The sequence below is a fragment of the Dryobates pubescens genome, chromosome 1 (genome assembly GCF_014839835.1).
Source record: "Dryobates pubescens isolate bDryPub1 chromosome 1, bDryPub1.pri, whole genome shotgun sequence".
Taxonomy (NCBI): Eukaryota; Metazoa; Chordata; class Aves; order Piciformes; family Picidae; genus Dryobates; species Dryobates pubescens.
Genome location: NC_071612.1, coordinates 12,314,525 through 12,326,668, shown reverse-complemented (window position 1 = coordinate 12,326,668; position 12,144 = coordinate 12,314,525). Strand labels below are relative to the sequence as shown.

The 12,144-nt window shown below is 42.5% G+C and overlaps 1 protein-coding gene across 1 annotated transcript in view; it reads right to left on the bottom strand.

Annotated features, from left to right (window-relative positions):
* Nucleotides 1-9,833, bottom strand: part of UROC1 (urocanate hydratase 1) — a 42,587-nt gene extending 32,754 nt beyond the window's left edge. The window contains exons 1-2 of the mRNA XM_054161521.1: nt 9,504-9,833; nt 3,084-3,214 (exon numbers count right to left, since the gene is read on the bottom strand). Coding sequence (XP_054017496.1) covers nt 3,084-3,214; nt 9,504-9,629 — 257 coding nt within the window. The 5' untranslated portion in view covers nt 9,630-9,833. The remainder of the gene's footprint in view (nt 1-3,083; nt 3,215-9,503) is intronic.
* Between the last annotated feature and the right edge of the window lie 2,311 nt (nt 9,834-12,144).

Sequence of the window (12,144 nt, the reverse complement as noted above, 5' to 3'; positions counted from 1 at the left end):
AACACATTCCATCCAATTGCAGCCTTTTATTCAAGAAGGAAGAAAATAAAATTCAAGTGCAGATCTGAAATGACATATGTGCCTTAACAGGCAAAGAAGGTTTTAGCTCTTCTCAGAGATAAACAAAGAAAAAAAAAATGTATTCAATTTATCATTTGCTGAATGAGTTAATCACAACTGGTTATAAATACAGCAGCAAATTGCTCCCATTGCTTTCTAACTGGACTATTTTTGGGATGCTGGAACTGGCCTCTGTGGCACAGTTGCCAGGCCAAGTAGCTAAATCCTTCAATGTCAAGGAAAACAGCATCAGTGGAAGTTGCCTTCAGGCTCATCAGACCTTGTTATTTAAGATCCTATCAAAATAAAGAACATCCAGCTTGAATTTCAGTCCCAAAGAAGCTCTCAAAAACTAAACTAGTTAGGAAAAATATGGTCCTTTTTTGACAACTAAGATGCATTTCATCCAGACCATTGAGAGGTGAGGTATAGGAAACCCTCACAAAGGTATTCTGAGTTTTCTAGCACAATATGCCTCAATGCCAACTGCTGCAATCTTCTCACTGTTATCTTCTCCTCTACCATCATTTTGTCATATCAAATTGATCTGAAAATGCTAATCCTACATTCATATTGTAGCTCTCCAGGGAAGGGACACTTCCTTTCTATGTTTGCATAAGAGCTGGTACAATTATGCCAAGGTCTCCAGGTTATGATACTGAAAGAAATCAAGAATTTTTCCTCTTTCCTATTCTATAAGCAACATCACCATTACAGATATTAGGCACACTTGGCATGGTTTCTAAATGATCTTCCATTTACTGGATCTTCAGTGGCTGGACACTTCTCTGTACAAAGCAAAACAGTTACACTGAAAAGGTTAGGCTAAGAAGAAGAACTACAAAAAAGAAAAAAAAATACAATTGGACATCTACTGATCAGCTCATCAGCCAAGATCTGGAATGTATATTCTATAGATTTAGTGAATGGGCTTCTCTCTTGATCATATGCACTTTTTTCCTAGCTTTTTACATAAGGATACTAAAAGAAATACCTTATAGTCATTGCCAAACCAGGAGAGAAAGCATTTGAGTTTTTCCACAATACTTTTAGTGTTTTCTGCTTTGCTAAGACTGAAGTGATAAGAGGATTTCTCTGGAATGATATCAATTCATCAGAAGGAGATATTTCTACATAATATTGCTTAGAATAGAAGAAATTCAAAGTTCAGCTATCAGCTGAGCATGGGTGTTGAAAGCAACAGAATCAACTTGGACTGTGCTCCCTAGGACATACAGGACTGTGGTGGTGAGAGAAGGCCTAGCTCTCCCTCACCCACAAAGAAAGGAACCACAGCTGACTCAGTCAGAGAAGCAAAGGGTAGAGCTGTATTTACAGGCAAGATGAAATGCAGGTTAATATACACAATATATAGTAATTACAATATATACAGAAATACACAGCAAAGAAAGTAATACAGAACAAAACTCCCTCCTCCAGACAGAGGAGGGTTCCTCCCCTGTACCCACTCCCTCTCCCTACCTCCCTTTTTTCCCAAAAAGGGTTAGAGAGAGAGAAAAGGCAGTTATTAAGGAAGAGAATTCTTGTTAGGCTTCAAAGTGCATGCAAGGATTAGTTTTGCTTATCTGTTACTCAAGGTCAACTCCGGCTAGTTGCACAGAAGCAGACAGGCTGGAAAGGCAGAACAGACCGGAACTGAGAAAGATTCCAACTGAACTAAAATTTAAAGTTGCATTCTACCAATCTACCAATGAAATTCGTTTGGAATATATGAATGTTTTCAAAATACTCAGCCAGAGTGTTCCAGCACTGTCCCTTTCTTAAATGCACAGCCTCAAACGGTCACAAGGACCAAAAGAAAAATCCAAATACTATCAGACTAAAGAGAACAAAAGGCATTTTCTTAAGCTGGAGCTGTAAAAGTCTATTTGAAAGAATGATCAGTGAAATGGTCACAAAGAACACAAGAGAGTCACTATCAAAGAATCACTGATGCCAGTGCTGGAAACAAGCTGTTGTACTCTCTTATCCAAGCCTAAGTGGAAAGTGTCCTCATTTGTAGTTTGGAGCTAGGGTCCTCTGATGTCTAGCTCAGCAATATTTTTCAGATAGTCTTTCAGATGTCTTCCCCTTACCTAAATTCCACAAAAGCTGGATTCAGATTGGCACAGACAGTGCAGAATGAGTGTCTGTGGAAATCAGTGCTTTCTAGTTGCTTGCTTTATTCATTTTCCTGTGTAGACATTAGCCAGGTCCCGGCTGGATGCAAAAGAGGAAGCAGTCTGAAAATAGTGGCTAGCCCCTGGCAGCCTTCTCTAAAACCATTCTGCTTCACAGACATTAGCCCCATCAGTCCTAGAATGAAGTAATTCTCCAAGAACAACAGGGACAGCATATTAAAACCCCAGGGTCATACACAGGTTCCAGTGATGGAAGAATATACTGACTTTCCTTTAAGCTCCCAAAGCCTTGTCTATGAGGCTGAGAATCAACCAGACACTCCTGGCAGTTTCTAAGCCATTGACTCATATGATCTTACCTTTTGCTTCAGTTGAGGCTTGACTTGCAGCAGCTCAGGGCTATAAAGTTCAAGTTTTCTGTCTAGGTTGACATCAGAGGTCTCTGAATAATGTCTGGCTCCTAGAAACTAAGAACCTGCCATGGGTCAGAGCATTTGGGATCTCTGCATGGTAAAACTGGCATTACCAAGCACACAACTTTGCTTGTTCCTTTCCCCATGTTCAGTGATGCTGAGTTTTCCAGCATCGAGACTGCCTTGGTCCTGCCACAGCCTATCCCAAAGAGGTCACAATGTCTCCCTGATACTCCCACAGGATTCTCCTGAGGACAGCATCATTCACTGGAAATGAAACCATTGCTCTCTGATGACAAACAGATCACCCACTTTATTTGGATGACGCACTTCGTTGATATGTAATAACACAAGTTCAACATGAGGTTAATCAGGACACAGCAATGCCACTATTTAAAGGTCAGTGCCACAGGTGAAAGCTAGTAAGCAAATGGCAGTCAAATGCAATGGTGTACCATGCAGTCCTTACCTCATCTCAATATCTGGGCAGAATCTGTACATATAAATATGGCCATACAGCCTCAGCTCTTCAGCAAATTCTGGTGCCAGCTTCTTTTGTATTTCAGGAGGGAAATAACGCAAGGCATTGTGCAAAGCCAGCTGCCAAAAAACCAAGAGAAACAAAAGAGAATGGAGGTAAATGAGTGGCCCTGAACTTTAATCAGATTCAGGTGGAAGCCTACCTAACATATCACAAGGATGACACAATTAAAAAAGCCAAGCTCACCCCAGGGGAGATCCATTCTTGCTTTCATTTGGAAGTGTTTCCACCTGCTGAATGCAAGTCACCCTCCTCTTTCCTCCCCCACAAATCTGCATGAAGGGACCTTGGATATTTTGTAAGACATTAATTCCTTCTCGCAATGCTAGAGGGCACTGACTACCAAGGAAAACACTGTACAGAAATCCTTAGGCTGAGACCTTGAACTCTACTGACAACTCTACTGTACTTTCCATTAGAAAGAGAGATCCAAGCCCTGAGTTAGGTTTTTGACATACTTCCAGATGAACATATCCTTGGGAAAAGTTTTATTAAAGATTCACTACATTTAGCATCCTAATGCATTGCAGAGGGTGGTGGTTTACATTTTATTGATGCTACATGTATCACTTCCAAATTAGCCAAAGTGATTACCAGGCACTGAATTACATTCTGCAGATGATGCTACGTGGCTTATAGTCTCTATTGCCTTCAGAGACATTACCCATGATTTGCAAAGTACAGTATGTCCATTTGGATAAGAGAAACCATAAATATATCACTATCTTTAGTAACAGTAACAGTCTGTTAAGTCATGTCTCTGTATTCCATGATCCATCTGATTAAAACCATAATGAGAATAAAGGTTTTGTAGTCTTCAAAAAGCCCATTCCATGCAAAGATGCTAAAAGATCTCGTAAATTCCGTGGCAAATGACAACACTATCCAAGTGACTTTTAGTTGAAGAGATTCACAAGTCAGATGGAATCTTACAGCTTCATTAGGCTGATTTTTAATAGCTGGGGAAAGGACAAAAAGGGATCAAGCTTGTTTCCAAATCTGATAACAGTTTACAAAGCAATCAGTAAAGCCCAGTCATAGAGAGGGCCAAGTATAGCAAGGATACCCAATGTTTACACCTGCTATTGTCACTTCAAAGTGTTATGGAAGTAAGTATCTTCTGCAGAAATTGAAGGGGTGGGCTACAGTGCAGGTGCCTAGTATCTAGAGCAAAGGCAGCTAGAACTATCCATTCTGGTAAGAAATCCTGAAACAAACCTCATCATTCAACATGGCTGTGGTCTGGCTCTTATGGCTGGTGCCCCCCAATCCCTCCACCTCAGCACATTGGTCTCACATACACTGAAATCACACCGAAAGAACACCATCTCTAAACCTAAAAATGCCCCATACAGAGAGGCTCTTCTCAGCATACATGCTACTGAACAGACACACAGGTCAGACACTTTCAGATCAATGAAGCTCTACTGATTTATGCTAGCTGAGGATCAGCCCAGTAAAACCCTGTAAATCAGATTTGCCATTCCATACAGAGAATTACAAGGAGTAAATCCTATCTACATGATGAGGAATTTCCATCTTCAAACACCAACCTTATCTTCTCCAGTTATGTTTCAAGGGCATGTCATCAATAAACACAAACCCCCTGGCTATACCCATGCCATTAAAAAAACACCCTGGGATTTTCAAAGTCAAAACACACAACCATTACAGTGGGTTAGGGATCTAAGAAATTTCTAAGGAATAAAATTGCCTAAGCCCCTTGCAACAACAAAATCAAGAGGAAAAGATTGCCAAATTTGGGATTTTGCTTGCCTACAGAGAACTTCCAGTGGAGCAAGGATCACCTAGTCTTTGATCAATACATTATCTGTGTTGCAATGAAAGTTATGGACAAAGATTTCTCTTTGCCCTAAAAGTACAAGTAAGAAAAATCTGTTTGGGTTTTCCAGTGAATTCACTTAGGTTAAGCCTTATCCTATTGAGGTTACACATCAGAAGCCTGAATTTTGATGATGCAAACATTAATGAAACATGAACTTGGATGTTACATGAAGGGTGGGAAGGGCACCTTGGATGCGCAGACAATAGAGACCTGATCTTATGAAAGAGGACTAAGGCTGTGTCCTATTTAGCTTGACTGAACAAAGGTGACATTTGATTGCTGTCTCACTGCAGGACAAATGTCAAAGCACGAAGGAGCTTCATGGAAATGCTGGAAGAGGAATAAATAGGTGTGAATTAACCATTAAAAAATGTAGTCTAGAATGAATTTATCAGAATTCAAATATAAGAGATTCTGAAACAGAGAACTTAAAATGCTTGGATGGAGCCTGCATGTTTTATGAAAGGGCAATTGTCATGTATATCAGGAATAAGTTTTCATATGTATGATTCAGCCATAAACTGAAGACTATTGCATTTAGTTAAAGCACCAAATAAGACATTACTCTCACCTTTAAGAAGGATTAACTTATTTATATCTGACACAATGCATTCTGAATATTAGACATTGTGCACTCAATATGTAGGTGTTCTTCCTGTTCATAACTTCCACTGACAGAATCTTAAGCTGCATGTGCTCAGCACCTCCAAAAAATCAAGTTCAGAGCTCATTAGTGTCTCAAAAACCATAAAAATCAATTGCTCAATGTGCTCTGAGTTACTGTGTGCTGAGTTACTGATCCAGTTCAGCTGAGTGTAATGCAAGCATTGCATGAAAAGTCTTCCTCTTGTATCTCCCAGCTGGATCTAACATTTGATTATTGTGTTAAATCTCTCATCCCTATTAGGTGCCCTGTGGTTTTTTTTCCCTTTGCCCCCCCTTTCTTATTCACTGGTATTTATACTGTAAAACATGACCCTGCTGCTACTTAATCAAGATTCAAATCTCTCATTGTCAGCAAAATGTAGTTGAAAGAACCCATAAAATCCTGCTCCAATTGATCAGCTGTAAAATCTTTGTTGGGGGATTCTCTTGAGAAATCAAGTCCACCAGCCTCTGTTAATTGGTGCTTTTTGAAGAGCCAATGCCTCTTCAGAAGGGATGTCACTCATTTTCTACCAAAACCAAAACTTTCAATTTAAGAGACACTCAAGGACTAAGATTTGCAGTCTCTCTGTTTACTGAGAGTAAGGGAAACATGAGGAGAGGAATTAACTCTACAACAGTTAAGTCTACAACTAACTCTACATGGCTTAACTCTACAATGGTTTTGTTCTTAGTTCTGTCCCTTTTCCAGTGGAGATGCTGCTTGCTCCCTTACTCATGCCAAGTCATGTTGCAGTATTCCTGTCACCCCAGCATGATCACCTATTACCTGTCATCTTCTGCTTGATAATATCCAGGCTCAGAATCTTTGGTGGCACTACCCTCTAAACAGCAACAGTAAAAGCAAGATACTTCATATATTATTCTTCCTGACAAGTCCTAGTTTAGATCAGCTCAATAGGGAAGCAAACGTGGTGACTTCTGACTGCTGTGACAGTTCCAAAGTTCCAAAATAGGCACCAACAAGTTCCCAAGCCACACACAAGCTTTAATAAGTGGCCTCATATCTGGATGGCCAAGCAGGGTAACAGCCAGCAACACAGATACCTCCCCAACCAGAGTGCAGTCTCATACTACCTGAGGATGGTGAGCAGGTCAGTCAGGAACTTGCCTTAGCCAAGTTCCACCAGGAACCCAAGTCAGCAGGCAAGAGCTTAAAGATGTGCAGCTAGAAGTGGGAGTCAGGATGAGGTCTGGAAATAGTTACTACAAGAGAGATAGGGTCCAGACATCATAAGGAAGGTTTATAGGGGCAAGTCAGCCCACAGATTGGAGATCAGGTCAGTAAGGTCTGTGGCTGCCCACAGGGACCCCTTGCAGCAGAACTAGAGACTAAAATCTCCCACGTAACTGAGACTGAAGTCCCAGGACTGAGCTTAAATGAAGCCCTGAAGCCTATGCACAGAGGGCATGGGTGGAGATCTCAAGTAAGGCTTGTCAAGATCACCAAGGTCCGTTACTGACTTCAGGGCCCTATGACTGAGACAAATGATGCTGCAATCAGGTCACAGATGATCATGCTGGGGCAGCAGGAGGACTTGGGTCGGAGATGAATAAGGGAACTGCTGCATGGATGGAGACCTACCATTTTTTTCTGTTTCTCAGCAACACTCAGTGCAACTTCTTCCTAACTTTCTCCATCTTTACTGGAATGCCAGTGAGTATTGAACATGCAACATCCACATAAGTTTCGAGGGGTGGTTTCTTTGTAGGAGATTTATGTTAAGATACAGATGCTGAGAAACAGAAAGCTTGGCTTTGCTGAGCTGTGGAGAGACAGGGAGAAGATGTGGCAGTTTCAGGCCTCAAGCAAAGAATGCTGAACGAAGAGAACTCAGGAAATATGTAAACAGAATCAGTTCTGAGAAATGGCTTGATTTATCCAAAAAGATTAAAGCTGGTATGATAGGAGAATTGTGGATCCCCTCAGCAACACACAGAACTCACAGGATTTCTATTATAACCACAGAAAGAAGCCCATGAAAATAAAACATTGGTGGAGCTAAGGTCTGCTATTGTAGAAAGAACTAAAATCAGAATGAAGGCATAAAAAGAGAGGTACAAATCCTGAGCAAATCAGCAGACCATTTTTAACTTCACTTCTGCCAAAGCTTCCTCTGAGCACTTCAGTCAGAAAATGAGCAGGGCCATACATAAAGACAAGGCTTGCAATGTGCTTAGCATTACACACTGTCAACAAAATGTGGAAACCTGTCTCAAGACATAAAAACCAACTTGTAGACAGACAACCTTTCTGTCTACATGCTTTTCTAAGCATGGAACACCTCTTAAAAAGAGAGATTTGACCTTTCAGATATAAAATAAATACCAGCTGAGTCTCTAACACTGCTAAGAGTTTAAGGCAGAGGATTGAGAATAAAATAAATCAGAAAGGAAGCTTTTAAATCTTTAACAATCTAATGAAAAACCCAGCTAGCATGACTCTTATCACATATGGTAGGTAAGAAGGAGTGATGAGGGCAGGATGTTGGACAGCAGACTGGGGCCAGAGACCCCAGTTTGCTGCCATCTTCCTGCAACGTTTAAAGAACTCAGGGAACTATTCCAGTTTCCATATAAGGAGTGAGGACTTTGTCATCTTTCTCTCCCTAGTAAGGCTTGGCATCTTTTTGAGAGATACCATCTCCTCTCCTGCAACATGGACTCCTTCATGCTATAGGAGTCTTCTGGGGAAAAGTGATTTAGCATAGGCAAGGAATAAAATGGAGATGATTGGCAATGTTCTGACAAGCAGTGAAGGTCACTCCTCACTCCTTTATCTTCAGAGCTATCACCACAGCCCACTTCTGCACACTTAGCAGCCACACTACCATGTGTCTGAGTTGTCCCAGGCACAAACAGGATGGCCTCAGCAATGAATGCTCCTGACATTGATGTAAATCCTCTTTGGATATCTCACAGCTGTTCCTGTTTCTACCCTTTGACTAGGCTCTTCTCAGCTTGTGGAAGTGGACTTTGAAAGAATTTGGCTGCTGATGCCAGTGGGGAACTCCCACGAAGGCAAGGAAGTGGCATGCAACTTGTTAGTGGGGAAGGAACTTCTATGTTCTGACCAGAATGTCACATTGTAAGTGATGTTACGTCTGATGAAGCACAGACTTTCAAAGTAAGAAACCCATGTTATCCTCTCCCACACAAATTCCTAAGGATCCCCACCCTTTGACCGTTATTTTCTGTTGCTGGTTTAAAAAAGAAATGTCCCTACCATGAAATAATGCAATGATTACTTTGGTGCATACACAGACTGTTCAAACAAAAAGAGGCAGGAAAAGAATTACACAACTGAAGGCAAATAATTAACTCAACTCCCTACAACCTCTCCTAAATTCCAGGATGCTCACACTACTGGCTAAAATAAATTCCCTCTGGATTTTTTTAATGCAAATAGACAGATGTGTAGCTTGTACAATGATGCTGGTTCACCACATTTGATGTTTACTGTTTTGAGGGGTTAGCTTGCCCTCCTATACATATGCAATGTTTTTGCAGCAGCATTCGTAATTTTGTCTCCAAGGGACAATGCTGGATTGACAGCATTGATGTCTAATGCCTTTTATTTAGCCATTTAAAGTCACAGAAGCTGTTGTGCAGCAAACCTCTCTCATATCAACCTGCTCATCTCTGGGGGGAGGAAGAAAGCAAGCAAGCAGAAGAGTTTCCAATACTTGTTCTCATTACCCACAGAAATCTTAACACAAGGGAGATATCTCTGCCACAAAGTCAGGTGCACAATCAGAAAAGCATTTGAGGCAGGCAGGTCTGCTGCCTCGAGCTACATTATCTGAAAAGTGAGGCCCTGTGAACCCCTGTGTTACCTTTTTCTCCTGAGCAGTCAGATTAGGGGTTCTCACGGGTGCATGGGGTATTCCTTTCCTCCGACCTCTGTTTTCAGGTAAGGGGTATAGAGGAAGGCCACCACAGATTTCCTTGAGGCTGGTCATAGCTGCTAAGGAATTAAGAGGAGGAAAAGCAAAGCAAACTGGAGAGGTACAAGGAAAAGGGAACAAAGGGTGCAAGAGAGCAAGATTCCAAGCAATTCAGATGTAGCACCAGTCCAGGGTGATCTCAAAGAGGACAGCCTGTCCTCTGGCTTTTGCAAAGAGGTCTGTCAAGCAGAGAGGGCATGGCACAGGTGACACACCTTCTCCCACTGTGCCATGTCATTGGCTCTTCCCTCCTCCCCCAAAATAAATGATTCACAGTTCTACTGTTTATTCTCTGACTGCTTTGTCAGCTGGTACTACGCTAAGCCACTTGAGCAAATGCAGTCACTTTCCAAATCACCTGATTCCCCCAGTGTCCCAGGGAGACTCACGGTCTGGAATATGAACCTCCTAACTAAAGTTAACTATTATCACTTGTGTCACTGTTCACGCACACTGTTCAGCCAAGATGAGCATTCTCTGACACCTCTAGCTAAGGGCTGTTCCTCAGATCTCATCAATTTCTCTTCTAGACAACAGCAGCTGTCAATGATAACAGCAAAATTTCCCCCTCCAGCTCCTCTTAGTTCACAGTCATGAATAGATGCTGGTAGCATTACACTGGAAATTTAGTCATTGCATTGGTAGTGGTTTTCTCAAGATAGGCAATAATTGGGAGGAAGAATTTAGGCTTCCAGTTCTAAGTCACTTTTATACCCTGCAGTCAAGAACAAATAGAAAGTCTTAGGGTACTACCATGCAGACATCACAAATTAATTAATATACTTAGCTTTGATTTTCCACTTGCAGTGCAACATGAACTTTGCTCTCCATTTTTAGTTGATTAAATTATATAGGAGCTTCTTGTACATCCATGGAGCCACAAATTGTGACCCAGGAAATTTCTCAAGTGCACAGTTTAAGCCTGGTGAAATTAACTGGGAGAAACATTTCAGGTAGGAATGAGCCTAAAACCTAGGAATAGCAAAAGGCACAAAGGCAGCAATCAACAAACAATGACAGCAAAGCACAATTACTAAATGACAGCATCTCATTAATGTCACATTGGCTTTAGCTCCAGGACATACTGCACATCCCCAGCTCCCACAGAAGATGCTTGAGTTGAAAGAACTCAGAATATCCCGGGGGGGCTGAGTGCACAGCAGACTCAAACCCTCTGAAGAATATGAACTGTCATTTATGGAAGGAGAATTTTGGCTTGTAGTTATACAGTGTTTTAGCTCTTTTTCAAACAAAAGGCAAAGACAAACAGGAGAAGAAAAATGGTTTTCAATTTTTCTGTTGGGTTTTCTTATTAAACAAACAGACAAAACAAAACAAAACAAAAAACAGGGGGAAAAATGAAAGGAAGAAAATTCTACCCCAAAACTTAGCTAAATAACCCTGCTTTACATAAAGACCTCAAAAGGAAATAAATCTCTCCATGTCTTCTTTGTATGAGCCACATGCTCAAAATCTGACCCTGCACAGACATGGGCACTAGAATAACCTTGTCCACGTTTGGATTCCCATTGAACTGCTTCCCTCTGTGACATCGAGCAGAAGTTAGTGGCGGCATATTGCTGTGAAAACTCAAGAAAAAGAGAATGAAGCAGGCAGGGGTGGACGTGACTCCCCAGATTAAAATTATTTCGGCTTTCACCCTGTGATAGCTACACGATGGCGCCTCTTTATGTTCCTGAGAGCTTTGTGTTGGCGTTCACTGAGCAAATCCGACTTCAGGGTCCTGCCCAGTGTTGGCTGGGGCAGGCAAGTGTGTCAGTGGTGCGAGAGCAGACAACCCAACTTCACTGGGAAGTCACAAGTCAGCTCACTGCCTGGCTTGTCCCAGCTGCTCGTGTCTGTTATTACAGAATAAACCCGGTGCGTGTGCGCCGTGTGAGCCGTACCTGAAAGCCCCAAAGCCGCCCCGGTGGCTGCCTTGTTGGTGCGGGGGCGGGTTTGTGCCCCCGGGGCGCTGGGCAGTGCCCTGCTGCAGGGCAGGTGTCATGTGCCGGGAGGGCTGGCAGAGGGTGCTGCAGGGACAGCCGGCACCGGCCGGGCTGTGCGCTGCCCCCGCCCCGCACACGCACGTACGGCCGGACACAGGCAGACACACAAGCACCGGCTCCTGGAGGAGAAGATGCGGCTGGAAAGCAATGCCTGCATCTGAGCGCAGTAAGGACTAGCCTATGCGACAAGGAGGTGCGGAACAGACCCGTCCTCGTCCTCCACCCTTGAAAAAAAAAAAAAAAAATATATATTTTAAAATATCACATATAAAACCCAGGCAGGGGATCCTGTGTTTCAATAATCCCCTCTGCAGCCAGACAGGAGAACTGCCCTGTTAGGACTGAGAGATGTGCAGGAGGCTGAAAGGGACACAGAGACAAAACTTGACAACGAGCAAGTCCTCAGGCGGGAAGGACTCCTCAAGCCCTCACCCGTGCTGTATAGCAAGAGGGAGGAAGGATCCTCCAGCCCCCTCTCCTCTTTTTTTCCTCTCATGCCTGGGCACTGGGCATTGAACCCC